General features: G+C 52.2%; 1 protein-coding gene across 1 annotated transcript; it reads left to right on the top strand.

The window, feature by feature from the left end:
- The first annotated feature begins 3730 nt into the window (after positions 1–3730).
- Positions 3731–14127, top strand: LOC121482541 (EKC/KEOPS complex subunit LAGE3-like). Its single transcript, XM_041740424.1, has 3 exons — positions 3731–3808; positions 13618–13746; positions 13989–14127. Exons 1-3 carry the CDS (start codon positions 3768–3770, stop codon positions 14125–14127), a joined length of 309 nt encoding a protein of 102 aa, XP_041596358.1. The 5' UTR covers positions 3731–3767.
- Positions 14128–19439: the final 5312 nt, after the last annotated feature.

Here is a 19439-nt window from a genome sequence, read left to right as displayed (position 1 = left end):
TCAACCATGTTTGTCCCTAAATATCCCACTTATTAACTGACATCTTTGTGATGTGTTCTAGAAGCAGGAACTTCTAGCAGATGTCCTTGTTTGCCCTGCCTGCAAGAGGAAGAGTTTTGGGGGTGCCTGGGTGGCTCAGTCAGTTAAGCATCTGCTTTCAGCTCAGGTCATGATCCTGGGGTCCTAGGATCAGGCACTGTGTCAGGCTCCCTGCTCAGCGGGGAGTCTGCTTCTCTCTCTCCCTCTGCCCCCCCCTCTGCTTATGTTTTCTCTCTCTCAAATAAATAAATAAAATCTTTAAAAAAAAGTGGAAGAGTTTTTGCCTGAGCTGTATCTAAGCCACCTTCGCCTGTCCTCTGATGCTCACCTCGGAATCACTCTCTCTGATTGGTATCTTTGAAGCCTACTTCCTAGAAAGGTAATTTTAAACCTTTCAGAGACACAAGACCAAAGTGAGCCATGATACACAAGGCAATTTGGCTATGAGCATTCCCAAGTGTGTTCAAGGCAAAAGCATTTCACAGAGTGGTAATTAATCACCATCATAACTATCACTCGTTGACTTCTGACTATATGCCAGTCACTGTATCTAATTTAATTTTCTTAAAAAATTCTGTGATGTCGACTTTATCAGCTTTTTGCAAATGTGGAAACATAGGCTCACATAAATCGAGTGACTTTCTTGAGACAACAGGTAGGCAGGAAGTTTCAGAGATGGGTGTGAATCAAGACCAATGTTTCCTTTTGTTTGTTTAGTGTGTAACTCTATTTTAAGCTTTCTCCTTAATAATAAAGTGTGCATTTATCAGCAAAGCCCTATGCAACTTCGTCTTTGATGACCTCTCAAGTTTCAGTCATTTGTTTCCCTTCTGCCCCTCTCTCACTGTGCCCTGGTTACTCTGGCCTTTTTGCTGTTCAACACACGGCCTTGTTCTTACCTCATAATATTGCTACTTGCTGTTTCTTCTTCCTAAAATCCTCTTCTTTGAAATCTCCACACTACCCACCCCATCTTGTTCAGGTCTCAACTTAAATATCAACTTCTCAGAGATTTCTCCACAGCCCACAGCCATAGCGGCTGTCGCCCGTGTTCCTCCCCTTTCTCTCCTGTTTCAACTACCTGCTGACCCATGAAAATGTAAACTCCTGATGGCAGGAACTTTTGACGTGTTGTTCTTCACTGTAAGCCCAGGGTCTACAACTATATCTGACATGAACTAGGCACTGTAGACATATTTCCTGAAATATTGGTATCTTTGATAAAGTGCCATATATATCCCATTAATTAAACTCCTGTGAAGTATGTGAGTTTGTTGTACTCACCCCACAGGAGTATGATAGACTCCTCCACACATCCCAAATTTGGTTTGGATGCTGCATCTGATGCTGCTGTACGAGCACTGATAGAGAATCAATGGTTTATTTCTCACATAATGAGGCTTTCTGGGGAGAGCTGGGCTGGCTCCCAAGCAGGACCAAGACGGGTTTGAGAGAGCTGGGAAAGGAGACAGGCTTGGGATTTTATGGTGGTTAGGGGCTGGAGCTGGGGTAAGGGTTCCCATACGTGGGCTAAGGGCTTGCGTGGCTCAAGTTTCAGAGTTCCTTCTCAGCTTGCCTAAATGTGGGGCAGGAGAAGGGGGAGCAGAGGAGCTTGAAGGCTGTCAGCAGCCAAACATCAAAAAACAGCATTAAACTTTTTATCACACACTTCCACCCTCTCCCTCACATCACATGTCTCCCCATCTGGGTTCTGGCAATCTGAACCCTGATGTTGCCTCTTCTCTTTTGCCCTCCCTGTTTCCCCCTTCCCTCATACAGATACACCAAGTTTTTTCCCTCCTGTCCTGTGAGTTAAAGTATCAAGGAAGGAAATCTGTCTTCAGTGTTAAGCCATGACCCAGTCTTTGTACCCAATGACTATGTAACTGTCAACCTGCCAGTCTGATCCCCAGCCCAGCTAGACTTTACATACCTCTCTCCTCACAACTTACCTCTTCCATTTCTCCCAACCTCCCTACCATCAGAGAACTCACAAACACACATACACACATCATTTTTAAAACGTATTGTTTTTATTAGTTGTCACCATTGGTGTACATTTTAGTCTTAATGGGTTGGCTGTTTTTGCAGAACTTCCAGTGGGGATGTAGAGAAGAGTTGTAGTTCTTTGGGCTCTACTATGCATGCAACATTACTCGCAGAGACAGCGTTGTCCAGGTTCTCTTGTCCTTGGACTGCCTTATTTAGGTTCTTCTTTTTAAGTGCCCTGTGGTGACAGACTAATATTTTCAGGCTCTTTGTTTTCTTTGGATTTCTTGAACTTTGTTGAAGGGCTAATTTTACCCTCTTTATTAACTGCTTCAACTGTAGGGAAAGAGAGGACATTAGTTTGGAGGCAGTGGATTGGGGGTACATGAGAAGGGTGGATTTATAAAAGGAGTGTGGGCTGAGGAAGGGCTTTGTCCAAAACAAGGACAGGTAGGAATCTTGGGGGTGTGGTAAATGAGGATACAGAAGAGGACCGTAGGTTGTGTGATCTGACTTTTTCAATGTCTTTGGTTTGGGGTTGTCAGGGTTTCTTCTGACTCATCCTCTCTCTGTTGCTTGTAGTTGGCCGGTTAATGCTTGTGATTGGTGATTCTGAATCCGTGCTGGGCTCTTGTGGTTTCCCATTCACCTCTGCCATGTCTAAGTCAACAGTGGCTTCACCAACAGCTCTCCTGATTCCTTATATATACTCTTCCTAGGACAATGGAGAGGCACATCCTTCCATTTGGTTTAGTCAGCAAGAAACTCTTTCCAGCCGTGGTAGTTCTGGGGTAACTCAGGCATCTCAATGTATCACCCCATCTGGGGGCAGGAAAAGGGGAGCAAAATGTGAGGGAGGTCCAAATTATCTTGTTAGAGTAAGGGGGAGTTACCTCAATTCCCCCTAATGACTCTCCCCAAAGTGACCTTTCACCTTTCCTCATCTCCCTTGGTTCATTTGTGGTGGATCACATGGCAGACAGAGGGTGTTTCCTGCAAGCTCTTCCCCATGACCACACTATTGAGTAATTTGTTCTGTTTTCCCCAGCCCTCCATCACTACTTTGTTTTTATATGTCTTACCTAAAATTCCTTCAAGAGAATGAGGTTCTATATAAGTCTCCGCAGAGATGTTTATCATCCCACTTCCCAGCAACAATGGCCTGAAGACCATTCACTACTTGGCAACCATCAGGAAACTTTCTCAGAGTGTGTGTGTGTGTGTGTGTGTGTGTGTGTGTGCATGCATGTGTGTGTGTGTGTGTGTGTGTGTATCTGTGTGTATGTGGTTACTAGCTATACTTTGGAGAGGCCTATACGCCCTGCTCATATTTGTAAAATTCTTCTTCCAGCAAGTCTCAGATTAGTATCATTAGTGTTATAGGCCTCTCCCATGGCCATGGTTGAATTCGTCCCTTGGCTGTGCCACAGAGTGCCCTACAAATGAGGATTAGGATCTTTTTTGGTCATAGAGGCAACAGCATTTTATAAGTGTCTTGGTGTATTGTCAGGGTTCTCCAGAGGAACAGAAACAATGAATGAGGAAACAGAAAAAAAAGAGAGACAGAAACAACGTATGAGGAATTGGCTCACATGATTATGGAGGCTGAGAAGTCCCATGATATGCTATTTACACCCTGTAGGCCCAGGAAAGCCAGTGGTATTATTCAATTCAACTCTGAGGGCCTGAGAACGAGGAGAGCTAATGATGTAAATCCAGGTCCAAGGGCAGGAGAATGTATGATGAGAGGTCTCAGCTCCAGCAGTGAGACAGATAAAAGGTAAGTTTCTCTTCCCTCTGCCTTTTAAAAAATTTTTATTTATTTATTCATAAGAGACACAGAGAGAGGCAGAGACAAAGGCAACCTCTGCCTTTTGTTCTATTCAGGCTCTCAACAGATTGGATAATGCCCACCCACACTGGGGAGGGCAATCTACTTTACTGACTCCACCAATTCAAATGCTGATCTCATCTGAAATACCCTCACAGATACACCCAGAAATAACGTTTAATCTGGACACCCTATTGCCAGTCAAGGTGACACAAAATTAACCATCACAAGGTGCGTCACATATCACACATCACAAGGATCGTCACAACTTGGCGTCAAATTGACACCCATACACATATCCTTAAACCATACTTAATCCCGAATAAAGATAATAACAAGGTCATAATTCCCACTAACATGATGCAACTATCCTGGATAAAGTAAAAAACGCACTAACAACAACTTCTTCCCCAGAAGAGGAGTTAAAGTCCTTGAGTGAGGGTATTTACTTTTCTTCTTGATACCCCGTAACTTAAGTACTATGATTTAAAAGTAACAAAACTTAAATGCTACAATATAAAATCTATGTCTTATGTTACATGATAAGGGAATAGAGAGGAAATAAAACACACACACAGACACACACACGGGTATTTTGAAGGAGGAAATACTCATGACAATTACAGTCCTTACTTCTTTAACTGGTAACGTGGTTGTAGCTGGTATTTATATGTACTTCTTTCACTATCCATTTTGTATTCTCTTTGCCTTTAGCAATCACCTCAGTTGGTTTTTTATCTAGTGGTGTGATCCCAGCCTTCATTCCTGAGGGCTCGGAGCCTTTAATAGTCCTGCCTGGATTGAGTTGTTGTAGTTTTCCATTGACCTTCATCATAGGGCATAATGCTAAGAGACTTAATCATAAGAGACACCCTTATATCTCCTGCGCTCCAGACAGTCTTCATCACCTCCATTGTGGAGCAGCAGTCTCATTTCCCCTTGGTACTCAGAATCAATCACCCTAGGCAGGGTAGGAACCCCCTTCTCTTTGCCTGTTGACTCACAGGCATGAAGAGTCCAAAGTGGCCAGTTGGCAGTCTTAACTTTCAGTTCAATGCAATTATTGCGTCTCCTGGTGGGAGTATCCCCCCCCCCCCCACAAAAAAAGGAACTAAGTCTACTAGGCCAGCAGAGCACAAAATTGTGGGAAAAGGAAGCCAAAAATATTGCTGGTGGGTCGCTAGGGGTAAGTGGGTTGTTGGTGCTGCTTCCATCTCCACCTCTTAATTCCTGGACCCGTGAATCCTGGCTGTGAGACAAAGAGCACCGTTTACTGGATGTTGATTCACAGCACGTCCAGCTCTCTGGGGAACCTGGCTCCAGCCCTGCAAGGTGTGGCCACGTAGCCAGGCCTGGACCGCAGTCTTCGGAAGCCCATGCCACTCTGCAATAACGCAGCTGCCTCAGGATGGTGGGGAACATGGTAAGGCCTGTGAGTTCGGGGAGCACAGGCCCAGGGACACACTTCTTTGGCCGTGAAGTGACTTCCTGGATCAGAAGCAATGCTGTGTGGAGGACCACGAGGGGGGATAAGGCACTCTGTACGTCCACAGGTGGTGCTTGGGGTAGGAGCATTGTGTGCTGGGAAGGCACATCCATGTCCTGAGTAAGCGTGTGTTCCAGTAAAGACAAAATGCTGCCCTTTCCACAATAGAAGTGGTCCAATGTCATCAATCTGCCACTAAGTAGCTGGCCGATCACTCTGAAAACTGGTGCCATTTCAGGGATTCACGTTGGTCTCTGCTGCCGGCAGACTGGGCACTCAGTGGCTGTAGCCAGATCAGCTTTGGTGAGTGGAAGTCCATGTTGCTGAGTCCATGCATGGTTCATGAGGCCACTACACAAGCACAGGCCTGGCTCAGGAAAGAGGCTGGCTGGAATCCACAGAATGGGTAATGCGATCCATTTGATTGTGAAAATCATCCTCTGCTGAGGTTGCTTTTTGATGAGCATTCACATGGGACAAGATACCTTCATGCTTTTTGCCCATTCAGAAAGGTCTCTCCTAAGCTTCTTTGTCATCAATTTTCCAGTCGTGCTCCTTCCAAATCCCTCACCATCTAGGCAAACCATTGGCCAGAGCCCACTGACTAGCATATAATTGCATGTCTGGCTGTTTCTCCTTCCAAGAACAGTGAACAACCAAGTGCACTGCCCGGATCTCTGCCCATTGGGAGGATTCCCCTTCACCATTGTCTCAGAGGATGTCCCAGAATGGAGCTGTAGTGCTACAGCTGTCCACTTCTGGGTGGTGCCGGCATGTTGTGCAGAGCCATCTGTAACCCAGGCTCAAGTCTTCTCTTCCTCTGCCAATCGATCATAGGGAACTCCTCATAGGGCCATAGGTGCAGGCTGGGAGAGGGGAGCAGTGTAGCAGGTGTGGGGACCATGGACATTTGGGCCACTTTTTCACTTAAAATCTTTTTAAGGGGTGATGGGCACTGAGAGGGGCACTTGGTAGGACGAGCACTGGGAGTTATGCTAAATGTTGGTAAATTGAACTCCAATAAAAAAAATTTAAAAAAATAAAACAAAATATTTTTAAGTTTATTTATTCCTTTTATTTAAGTAATCTCTACACCCAACATACGGGTGGAACTCATAATCCTGAGATCAAGAGTCTCATGTTCTTCTGAATGAGCCAACCAGGCATCCCTGAGCCACTTTTTCTTTTTCTTTTTTTAATTTTTATTTATTTATGATAGTCACACAGAGAGAGAGAGAGAGAGGCAGAGACACAGGCAGAGGGAGAAGCAGGCTCCATGCACCGGGAACCGATGTGGGATTCGATCCCAGGTCTCCAGGATCGCGCCCTGGGCCAAAGGCAGGCGCCAAACCGCTGCGCCACCCAGGGATCCCATGAGCCACTTTTTCACTTTTAACTTCCCCAAGCCTTCAAAGTCTGCTCAAGCCTGGTTTTATATATATATATTATATATATATTATATATAAATTTATATATTTTATTTATTTATTTTTTAATAATGTTTTATTTTATTTTATTTATTTTTTTATTTATGATAGTCACAGAGAGAGGGAGAGGGAGAGAGAGAGAGGCAGAAACACAGGCAGAGGGAGAAGCAGGCTCCATGCAACCGGGAGCCCGACGTGGGATTCGATCCTGGGTCTGCAGGATCGTGCCCCGGGCCAAAGGCAGGCGCTAAACCGCTGCGCCACCCAGGGATCCCTAAATTCATATATTTTAATAAATATTTATATATAAATAAATATATATTATAAATATATTTTAATAAATATATATATGTATAAATACCACTTCCATTTGATGATGTCCATGCCCAGCTTTATGGTTTGGTGGGTCAGCTAATGCCCAAGTTATGATGGGCAGCTCTAATCGCATGGTAACTCAGTGGCCTGTTGTCAGGCATTCAGTCTCTCCTAAGGCCCAATAGCAGGCCAGGAGTTGCTTCTCCAAAAGGAGAACAGATGGTACAGAGCCTTGCTCCAAAATCCTAAAGGCCTATGCTGTGATTCACCTATAGGGGCCTGCCATAGGCTCCAAACAGCATCCTTAGGGGCCACCGATAGCTCAAGCACCATTGGATCTGCTGGATCACGTGGCAAAGTAGATTGCACAGCAGCCTGAACCAGTTGCAGAGCCTTCTCTGCTCTGGGCCCCCCTGAAAACTAGCAGCTTTTCAGGTCACTCTGCGAATGTGTTGGAATACCTCACATGTGGCAGAATAAGGAATATGTTGCCTCCAAAATCCAAAGAGGCCCAGTAGTTGTTGTGACTCTTTTTTTGGTATAAAAGGAGCCAGATGCAACAACTTATTCTTCACCTCAGAAAGGATATCTTGACATGCCCCACACCACTGGCACCTGTGGGAATTTCACTAAGAAGGCCCCTGAATTGTTGTTGGATTTATTTCCCAACCTCTGACATGCAGGTGTCTTACCAACAGGTCACTAGGTCCAATCAGCATGTCATCAATGTAATGGAGCAGTGTGAAATCCTGTGGAAGGGGAAGATACTCAAGATCCCTGCAAACTAAATTATGACACAGAGCTAGAGGGTGGATATACCCCTGAGGTAGAGCAGTCAGGGTATATCCCTGGTCTTGCGACATGAAAACAAACTGGTTCTGAAGGGTCTCATGGACAGGGATGGAGAAAAAGACATTTGCCAGATTAGTAGCTGCATACAAGTACCAAGGGAGGTGTTTATTTGCTCAATCAATGAAACCACATCGGGTTTCAGTAGCTGCGGATGGAGTCACCACCTGGGTGACTTGATGACAGTGTACTGTCATTCTCTAGGGTGCATCTGCCTCGAATGGGATTTGGTAGAAATCCCCACCCCTGCGTCTTTCAAGTCCTTGATGGTGGTGCTACACTCTGCAATCCCTCCATGAACGTGATACTGCTTTTGCTTTACTATTTTCCCAGGTAGAAGCCGTTCTAGTGGCTTCCACTTGGCCCTCACTCCACAGGTCACAGAAACCAGGCGTAGTGGCAAAGACTGTTTCAGTTACACATTCTGGACCCCCTGGGCCTACTGCGAATCAGACTGAAGCTAGAACCCTAGGGATCACCTGACTGCCATAACCTCCTACTCTGACTGGTGGCCCACAGTGACATTTGGGGTCTCTTGGAATTAGCATCAGTTCAGAGCCAGTGTCCAGTCGTCTCTGAAAAGATTGATTATCTCTCAGTGTACTGTTACCTGAGTACAAGGCCATAGGGCCCTTTGCGGCAGGCTGGGAGAAAGAAAGACTAAGACTTAAAATATTTAGCAGTGTGGGCAGCCCGGGTGGCCCAGCGTTTTAGCGCCTGCCTTCAGCCCAGGGCGTGATCCTAGAATCCCGGGATCGAGTCCTGGCATCGAGTCCCGCATTGGGCTCCCTGCATGGAGCCTGCTGCTCCCTCTCTTTCTCTGTGTGTCTCTCGTGAAAAAAATAAATAAAATCTTTAAAAAAAATTTTCAGCAGTGTGCCAAGGTCCTTCCTGAAGGGGACCTGGCCTCCCCTTTTTTTCAAGTGGATTGGAGTGAACTGGTTCACGTCTAGAAATTGAGGGGCCATGATTTTCCGTTTTTAATGATTCAGGTTAGACTTTTATTCCCTTGACCTAGGTGTTTCTGCTTATACAGATCAGTTAGGAACTCAGTAGGGAAAAAAAAAAAAAAGGAACTCAGTAGGCTTCCTGTTTCACTTCTAGGCCCTCGTGCTCAGGTAGCCGATACCGGAGGGCCTGCGCGAGCCAGGCTGTTATGATTGCTGCTTTCCCTCCGCTGTCCATTACAGAAACCTTGGTCACACCCTGCCTTTAGTGATTAAGTGCCACCCACTGGCCCCTGCCACACTGGGACCCAATTACTACCACTGCATTTCGGCTTCCCAATTCAGTGACTGCAGTTCCTAATATAAGGCCTGACAACAGAGAAGAGCAGTCACAGAACTCCTCGAGGTTGCTGGTGCTCCCTTCACAAATTTATTCCTCACGGTGTTGGTGAAAGATATGTCTTCTGGACCCTCCCACGGTGAGTGAGCACGTCTCAAATGACAAATTCACTCTAACATTCCAGTCCTGCTGAGCCTTCTGATCCCTTCCTCCATATTAAACTAAAGCGGTTTCAGCATTTCTATTGTTCATGGTGAGCCACCTTTAGGTCCATGTTACAGTCGAACAATCAAGCCGTTAGAGACCTTTCTAATTCCTGCTATAATATTACATGCAGGGTCCCAGGGTGTCTGTGAGGCTCAGTTGGTTAAGCAGCTGCCTTCAGCTCAGGTCATGGTCCCAGGGTCCTGGGATCGAGTCCCGCATCAGGCTTCTTGCTCACTGGGGAGCCTGCTTCTCTCTCTCCTTCTGCCACTCCTTCTGCTCATGCTGTCTCACTCACTTTCTCTCTCTCTCAAATAAAATAAATGAAATAAATAATAAATAAATAAATAAAGGATCTCTGCTTAGTGAGCCCCTGTCAATAAATTTGCCTGATGCAGCTTTATGTCTTTCTATTATTACCCCACACCCTCAGTATCCATTCCCACACACATTCCCTGGATTTCTATCTGTATAAATTGGAAAGCTCAAGTCATTATTTTTTTTTTTATTATTTATTTATGATAGTCACAGAGAGAGAGAGAGAGAGGCAGAGACACAGGCGGAGGGAGAAGCAGGCTCCATGCACCGGGAGCCTGATGTGGGATTCGATCCCGGGTCTCCAGGATCGCGCCCTGGGCCAAAGGCAGGCGCCAAACCGCTGCGCCACCCAGGGATCCCTCAAATCATTATTTTGGAGTGTCACATACTTCCTCACGGGTCACGCTTTGTACCTTGCCTGTAGGGACCTGCTGGGATCGGAGTCTGCTTATAGGGCTAGAAGCAAAGAGGGGTTGTGGGAGTAGGTCCTGAAGAGAACCAGCACTATCTTGCATGGCAACTGCCTCAGAGGAGGCCATTATGGTTTCCTTGGGCAACGTGTAGATCATCTGCTCACAGGGAGGTGGAGAGGCCGATCCCACTATAAGTTTAGAGGCTGCTGCCACTGCAGGTGGGGAGGCCGCCCACCCTTCCACTCAATTTAGGGGCTCAATGCACAGAGCTTCAGCAGTGTCTTCCCACATGTCCTCTCCATCCCAATCTATAGGATTCCATTATTTCTCAATCAAGGCCTCAGTTTAACACCCTTCAAGTCTGGAGGTTCAACTTACATTGTAATTCAGGTAGTTGTGCATGAGGTTCTGCATTTGAATTTTCAGCAATTTTGGCTCTTTGGCTCTAGAACATAAAGATATCTTTTTTTTTCCTTTTAAAGATTTTATTTATTTATTCATGAGAGACAGAGAGAGAGAGGCAGAGACACAGGCAGAGGGAGAAGCAGGCTCTATGCAGGGAGCCTGATGTGGGACTCGAACCCAGGACTCCAGGATCACACCCTGGGCCGAAGGCAGGCGATAAACCACTGAGCCAGCAGGCGTCCTGATAAAGGTTTCTTTCCGGGCTCAGTTAGAAGCTCCTAAGCCAGTTACGTGGTGTTTGAGCTGGTAATTCAAATCCCTGAGCTCATCCTTTCCTTTCACCACATTGTCCAGTCACATTAGGAGCTACAAACCAATGTCACTGTATTTGTTAGTTTTCCAAAAATGTTGAAAAGTATCACATACAGAGTCAACTAGCTCCTTGTTTCTTATAAGTGGTTGATTAGGAATATCCAATGCAGATAGTTTGCGTATGTCTATGAGCTCATGCCATGGGTGATCACTGTTCTCTTTATTATGAAAAACAGTCACTAGCATCTTCAAATCTAATCAGATTGTAAAGCCAATTCCAGAAACCCCAGAACCAATTCAGAGAACTCATCTCTAAAATTCTGTTCCTCTAGAATCACTCCTGGTACCAAATCTGTATTAGTGAGGGTTCTCCACAGAAGTAGGACCAAGAGAACCAACAGCCAAGTCATTGATAGATGATAGATAGATAGAGGAAGCTGAGGGGTTCCATGACCTGCTGCCTGCAAGCTGGAGACCCAGGAAAGCTCGTGGTATAATTCAGCCCGAGTCCCAAGGTCTGACCAAGGAAGGGGGAAGTGGTGTAAATCCCAGTCAAAGCCGGAGGAAAAGGTGAGATGAGATGTGACAGCTCAATAGTGAGGTTATAGGAAAGGGGAGGCGGGCAAACTCCTGCTTCCTCCACCTTTGGTGTTATTCAGGCTCTCAATGATTGGATGATGCCTGCCAATGCGTCATCCAATCTGCTTTACCGAATCCACAGATTCAAATGCTAAACCCATATGGAAACATTCCCACAAATGCACCCAGAAATACTGCTTACTAGGGGTACCAGGCAAGTTGATACACAGGATTAGCCATCACACCCAGTAAGCCGCTGCTTGTAGGAGTGTGACCTCAGCAAACCCATAGTGATTGCTCTTACACACAAGCAATCGCCCAATGGCACTGCCTATTGCACAGAGCGTCAATACTCCTCTTTATAGAACGGTAGCCAGAAATACAAGCGACAAAGAAAAAAATATAATCGACGCCATCAAAATTAAAAACGTTTGTTCTACAAACAATACCAATCAAGAAAGTGAGACAACCCAGGAGAGACAAATCTATTTTAAAATCATGTTTGAGAGGGTCCCTGGGTGGCTTAGTGGTTTGGCGCCTGCCTTCGGCCCAGGGTGTGATCCTGGAGACCCAGGATCGGGTCCCGCGTCGGGCTCCCTGCATGGAGCCTGCTCCTCCCTCTGCCTGGGTCTCTGCCCCTCTCTCTCTTTCTCTCTCTGTGTGTGTATGTGTGTGTGTCACGAAAAAATAAATGAAATCTTTTTTAAAAAATAAAATAAAATCATGTTTAAACCGCTCTTACAACTTAGAAACGTTACTCTTGGAATCTTCAAAGTTTGAGACTGGCAGAGAATTTTTTTTTTTTGCCAAAACCCAAACTTTATTGTTTAGAAATGCATACATAGTTGGGCAAACTATAAAGTCATGTGAAGCGATTTAGCATTTAAGTCATCGTAGCGCTTCTCGTAGGGATGGACATTCAAGGGTATCGCTCAGAGAACCTGTGGGTTACTAAGGGCAACGTTTCATTTGTTTGGGTGCTTTTTCCAAGCATGTTTCTACTTATTAACTATGTATTTATATTTCACGCACTTTTGCTTTTTTAAAAAGATCCCCTACTTGCGGAGAGAGAGCATGTGCAAGCAAAGGGAGGGACGGGGCAGCCCGGGGGCTCAGCAGTTTAGCGCCGCCTTCGGCCCGGGGCGTGGCCCCGCAGTCGCGGGATCGAGCCCCAGGTTGGGCTCCCCGCGTGGCGCCTGCGTCTTCCTGGCAGAGGCTTTGTGGCATGGCCCCGTGTCTGCCAGCTTGCCACCCTCCCCTCGCCATTTACTGACGGGGCAGCCTAGGTCCGCAGTCGCACCGCGGGGAGCCGGCAGTGTTTCCCCCGGGGCATAGCTCTCGAGGGTCCCTGTGAGGCTACATCAGCGACACGCGACGCCACTTTCCCGCCACGACCGCCGCTTCTCACCCGGCCCTTTGTGTGACGTCGCTGCTTCCACGTGCTTCCCGCCGGGCTGGCTCGCGCAGGCGCACTAGCGAGCCCGCGCGGCCTCACGCGCTGGGGGAGGGGCGCCACGAGGCGCGAGCACCACAGGGTCTCGGAGGCGACCCGAGGGCAGCGAGGCGGCTGGCGGGAACCAATCACGTGCCAGGAGCCGCTCCTGGGTCCGTGTGCGCAGGCGCTCTGAGCACTCCCAGCGGCCTTGCGCGCGGGGGGCGGAGCTTCGCGAGCCAGCCTCACTGCCTGAGGGGTCGCGTCGGAGGCGGCAGCTCGCTCACCATGCAGGCTCCCGGTGGCGCCGGTGGTGCGGAGGGTGGTGCTGGAGCGCCCGGTGGCGACGGAAGGCCCCCGAGGGCACCCGAAGGTTGGGGCGGCACCTCCGACGAGGGCCCCCAGGCCGGGGGAGCGCCTCAGGTCGAAGGGGTGTCGCCTGGCGGAGGGCAAGGTGAAGAGGCGTCGGCCTCGACCTCGGCCGCCTGCGGCGGAGCCTCAGGAAACCAGCTGGAGTTGTATCCTTTCCGGGGCGCCCCCGGCATTGGAAGGGTGCTGCGGAGGGGCGGGCGGGGGCAGGCGGGCCGCCCCGGGGGCCGGGCGGGGGGCGGGAGGAGGGTGTGAGGCCGCTCCCCGGGGGCGGCGAGGCGGTCGGGGCAGGCGGGCCGCGGGGGCCGGGGAGCCTCAACCGTGAAGTCAGCACAGACGGCGCCTTGACGCGATCTCCACAGCAGCCTTACGGTGCCTTTTCTGTGCTACGTGGATGCCGAAGTGGCCCGCCAGTGCCTGATTTCGGATGTTGAGTCCTTCCAAGGGGCGGTTCACACGGAGCTCACGGTGATCGGCAACGACCTGCTGATGTAAGTTCTAGAAGGCGCTGGTGGGAGAGCAAGCGGGTCTCTGCCTGACGGAGCCTGTGGGAGGCGTGCGGGCGCCGAAGCCCGGGGCTGAGGAGACACGTGGCGGGGGGAGGGGCACTGGGGCTGTCGCAGCCTCAGGAGTTGCTCTACAGGAGCCGGCAGGAGGAACCTTGGGGGGCGGGGGGGGGGGGGAAGGGGAATTCTATCCGACGTGATTTCTTTTGCCGCTCACTCCCTTTTAGCAAGCTAACTGCTGAAGACTCGGCCCTGCTGCAGATTTCCACCGCGTGCCTGCTGAACCAGCTTTCCCTGGTGGTGCAGACCATGCAGCACTTCGTGCCTCCGTTTTTCCCGAAGCCTCGCCCTGGCAAAGGGGGCTGAATCCACAAGAGAGTCCCATTGCAGGCAGCACATCCTTCCCTAGAAACATGATTTTTGGCAGGATTGCCACTTAGTTTGGGGGGATGTCATTGTTTGCCTGCACTGGCCCTGGGGTACTCCTTACCCACTTGTTTTCATTGTTCAAATATTTGTTACTGCAGAGAATAAAACAGCTGATGTTATGTATTTGGCTTTCTTTCTTTTTTTTATTTTTTAAAAGATTTTATTTATTTATTCATGGGGGGGGGGGCAGGCTCCATGCAGGGAACCGGACGCGGGACTCGATTCCTGATCTCCAGAATCACGCCCTGGGCCAAAGGCAGGCACTTAACTGCTGAGCCACCCAGGGATCCCCTGGGTCTGACTCTTCTGTCCACATCAGGATTTTCTCCCCTTTGTCCTCAGGTTGGAGGGGAGGTTCTGGGATTCAGATACTCAACTGGTACAAGGCAGTCGAAGACAATTGAGAAAAATGAAAGAAAATGAGAATTGCGTGTGTCCTGTCATTCACCATTAACTAATGTCAGCATTTTGGGATACTTTTGTAGTTTTAGGGTTGTAGGAATAATACAATAACCCTATGACAATCAGATACAGGAGTAAGGTTTTTCAAGTTCAGCATCAGTTTTTTTCCTGAGATGTATTTCATCTGATATTTGGCCTTCACCTCTATCCAGAACTCCAAAAGCGTCGCATGGATACATACACGATGCTTTATAATATATTGGTTCCACACTTAATATTTTTCTCATCTTTTTCATATTATAATCTTTCAGTGGGATTCTTGTATGTAAGTCTCTGCATAAACGGTTGTTTTCTTAAGATAGAGTCCAAGAGTTGGGTCTACAATACAAAATTGTTCTCCAGAAAATGCGCCCACCCCCTCCCCAGAATGCTGGTTTCCCCGCCTCCCTGTCACGGCCCTGCCACAGGAAAAAACTGCACAAGTAAATAATTTAGAGACACTAGAATAAAGACTGTGCTTCGCCGACCTGGTTTCAGATCAGAAGAAAAGTGCTGGGACAATGTGTAGGTTGAGGCAGGTGAGGGAGGGCCGGAGGGAGGCAGTGTAGCGGAGTCTTGGGAATTTACTTTTTCCACGAAGGCCCAGTTATTAGCATTGGTACTGCGGCATACCGGTTGCCGGGAAGTACACCGAGCCGCGTGGAGGTGGCAAAACACGGCAGGGCTCAGATGGGTGAAGGGTGGCCTCCTAATCCCCCCACTCGTTCTTGTCACCATCCCACCCGGCTGAGGCCATGGGCCGGGTGACCTGCATGTCAAGCTTCCTTTCGGCCCTCACTGTCCACACTGCCAGGTGCTCATACAGACGCTGACTTGGAAATCGCTTGCTTGCCGGTTCCGCAAAGTGCCCCACGGCAGACACTGCTGCTGCTGCCCCTGCCATGACCACTCAGGGAAAACATCATAAAAACATCTGTGTGCAGGTACGATGCTGTGCTCTGGATCCACGTTATCCTACGTACTTCTCACCACAATGGGGTGATCTAGGTACGACCATTGTCACAGCTTTTGTAAGTGACGGACTGAGGCTCAAGGTGGGGTGGATTTGATTCAAGCACCCACTCGCTTAGCCAAGGTAGCGCCAAGCGATCGCGCCAAGCGCAGCCCGGGGACATCAGGATCGTGCTTTTCCTTCTGCTGGATCCGGGGAACATCCATGTGCCTAATGAAAAATGCAGAAATGGATCCAAGCAGGCAAAGCCGATGGGAGCTGAGAACACAAGGTTGATAAGAACCGCAACCCGGCTTTCCAGTGCCTTCCCCATACTCCCAGGTGCTTTTGGATCTTGAAACCTTCTTTTGACTCTCTTTGAAACAGAGGGTACAGTGCTGGTACCCCTTTCCTTCCCATCCTCGGCCCGCTCTCCTCAACTATCAAGAGGGCTCTTTTCAGGTACTTTAAAAAATTTATTTATTTATTTATTCATGAGAGACACCGAGAGAGAGGCAGAGAGAGACACAGGCAGACGGAGAAAGCCCCACGCAGCCGGGGCCGGGGCCCTGGGACACTCTGGAGGGGGCGGCGGAGCGGGCAGGGGCGGGGGGGAACCTCAAGGGAGCGGGGTTCCCCCTGGCACGGGAATGAGCCCCCGTCGCCCCCGGAGGGAGGCGGTCAGGAAGCCGGGGCGCGGGGCGGCGCCGGGGCCACTGATGGTCGAGCGCCAGGAGGCCCCGAGCAGGGGCTGCGCCCGGCACAGGACAGGTCGGGGTGCGGGCCGGAGGGCCGTGGGGGGAGGACACGCGGGGCGCGGGGGGAAGGCCCGGGGCCCTCGCCAGCCCGGCTCGCGGCCCCCCCGCAGGTCCTGGCGGCGCTGGACCGGGACGCCGCCTGTCGGAAGCAGAAGCTGCGCCAGAAGCTCGAGCAGATCATCGGGCTGGCGTCGGGCAACGGCTGACGGGGCGGCCCCGGCGACGGAGGGGGCGGCCGGCCCGGCCCGCGGTCCTGGGCGGCCCTGGAGCGGGGCGGCGCCGGCCAACAGCCCCCGGGGACGCGCGGGCCCCTTCCTGAGTGCCTTCCTTCGGGCCCTGCGTGGGGCAGGGGGACGGGACCCAGCCCGGAGCCCCGCGGCAGCAATACCCCCCGCCCCCCGTGTCTGCCCGCCCCCCGCTATTTATACCCCAGCCACCTATTTATTTAATTTTTAAAAAATATTTTATTTATTTATTCATGAGAGGCAGAGAAAGAGGTAGAGACATGGACAGAGGGAAAGCAGGCCCCATGCCGGGAGCCCGACGTGGGACTCGATCCCAGGATCCCAGGGTCACACGCCGGGCCTAAGGCGGCACTGAACCACTGGGCCCCCCGGGCTGCCCTGCAGCCCCCTAGTTATGTAGTGTATCAACCCCCCCCCCCCCCCGCCCATCTGCCGGTGGGACCCCAGCCTCTCGGCTCCTCCGGAGTGCTCCCCACCCCCCCTCGTATGGGCCCAAATGCTGGGGGCCTGCACCGGGGGAGCAGCCCCTCGGGTGGGGGTGCCGGCTAGGGGGAGGGCGCACCCAGGGCCCCCCCACAGCCGGGTGGCAGCGTCCCCTCCGCGCCCTGTGAGGGGGCACCGCGTCCTGAGCACCTGCGGCTTGAGGGCGGGCTGGCGGCGGGCCTGAGCCCGGTCTGAGGGCCCGGCGCACCCTACCCTCCCCAGCCCCCTACCCGCACACTCAGCCACCTTGTCACGGGGTGGCCAAGGATGAGAGGGAGAACTGGTCCTCCTAGGACTCTGGCATGAGCTTTGCGTTGTTGCTATTCCGGATTGTTCTCCAAAATTAAACGTCGGGAAACAGAAGTCGGGGTATAGCCTCAGGCTGTGGGCAAGTGGGGTGGGGCGAGGTGTCCTGGGGGAAAGTGGGGGGCGTCCTGGGGCAGGTGCGCAGTAGGGGGGAGAGGTGTCCTGCAGGGGGCATCAGCCCCTGTACGAACAGGAGGCAGGGTCACTGGGTGCAGGGTCGGGGATCCAGGGAGGGCGGCCGTGGCCACCCTGAGGTCAGCAAAGTCTGGGGGTTCCCCCTGCCAGGGCCCCCCCTCAGCACCCACCCCCACGAACACGGCCCCCCTGGGCCTAGCACCCCTCGGCTGGGGTGCAGGGTCATGTCCCCGCTGCTGCCTCGCCTACCCTCATCCAACCTCTTCTCCGCACTGCCGGCCTGTGGACCTGAGAGGACGTCGGGGGGACCTCGTCGGGCTCCGTGCCCCGCCCCCCGCTGTCCTCGGGGCACCCACACTCCTCCCCGGGGGCGGCTGGGCGGCGACTCTGTTGGGCCGCACCTGCCTGCTTCCAGCCCGCAGGTCTGCTAACGTCATGGGGGGCGGTGAGCCAGGCGGACCGGGGCAGAGAGTTCCTGCAGGAAAGAGCCCTGAGGGGGCCTGGGCCTGGCCTGTGGCAGACGAGGGAGGAGGCCAGTGTGGCCGGGTCACAGGGACCAGGTGGGAGGATGGGAGGAGGCCAGAGGGGACAGGTCACAGGGACCAGGTTGGGAGGACAGGAGGCGGCCAGTGTGGCCGGGTCACAGGGACCAGGTGGGAGGACGAGGAAGAGGCCAGAGGGGACGGGTCACAGGGACGAGGTGGGAGGACGGGGAGGAGGCCAGAGAAGATGCGGGGCGAAGGAGAGTCACATCCGACCGCGTAGGCCCTCGGCAGCCCGGGTGCTGCCCCGGAGGGGCAGGGGAGCCCGGGGAGGGTCGGGGTGCAGAGGTCGGCCCCGACGGTGTCGCCGCCGCCAGCAGCCTCCGCAGCCCCGCGGCCTGGCGTCGCTCTGGGCCGAGCAGGGTGTGAGGGAGGCCGGGACTGGGTGCTGCGGCCCCGGGTCCGGTGCGTGGTGGGCGCCCGTCCTGGGGGCCCTGGGCCGGAAGGCAGGGTCCCGGGCTGCTGCGGCCACGTGTCCCTGTCCCTCCCCCTCCGCCCCCTCCGCAGCCGGACCCCCGGAAGCCGCAGCGCCTCCTTCTCGGCCACAAGAGGCCGCAGCGCTTCTCGGGAGACTGGGACCCGCCGGCGTGTCCGGGAAGGGAAAGGGCAGCTGCGTCGTCCCGTGAACCGGCCGCCAGTCGGTGGCTTCTCAGCCGCACGGCGCAGGTGACGAAAGTCGCAGAGGCCCGGTGCCCAGTGTTGTCGTTGGCTGCAGCCGAAGGGGGCGTCTGGGTCCGGGTAACCCAACGGGGCGGGGCGAGGGCCTGTCGTCGTCAGGCGAGGCTGGATCCAGGCCCCAGCCTCGGCGCAGGGCACCCCGCTCCCGCCTCCCCTCTGTCGGGCGGCAGCTGCCCCACAGCCGCCCCCGCGGCCCCCAGAGGGTCCCGCGCTTGGCTGGGGTGGCCGATGGCCGCGGGAAAGCCGCGCTCTGATGGGCCAGGCCCGAGCCACACGCCGCCCCTGGGACCAGAGGTCCCTCAACTCTCCCAGGGTCAGAGCTGTGGGCGGGAGGGAAACGGGGGGCTTTCTGGGGGAAATGGGGATCCTGGTAGCAGGAGAAGGGCAATGGCTCCTGGGCGACCAAAGCACACACGTGCTGCACGGTGGTGACGGGCATGTCCTCGGATTCAAGATGCTTCCCCGACGCTTGAAAGAACGAGCCCGGGAAGGAGGACTCCTCAACCGACGGAACCCACGGTCACTGTGCACAACGGAACTATTTCTTCTTTTTCTTTTAAGGTTTTCTTTACTTATTTCCGAGAGAGAGAGAGAGAGAGAGAGAGAGAGAGAGGCAGAGAGCAGGAGAAGGAGAAGAGGGACGGGGACAAGCAGGCTCGGGGCAGGCCGGGGAGCCCGACGGGGCGCGGGGCCGATCCCAGGACGCCGA

Source organism: Vulpes lagopus, chromosome X, assembly GCF_018345385.1.
Source record: "Vulpes lagopus strain Blue_001 chromosome X, ASM1834538v1, whole genome shotgun sequence".
Classification (NCBI taxonomy): domain Eukaryota; kingdom Metazoa; phylum Chordata; class Mammalia; order Carnivora; family Canidae; genus Vulpes; species Vulpes lagopus.
This window is presented reverse-complemented; position numbering and strand designations above follow the sequence as displayed.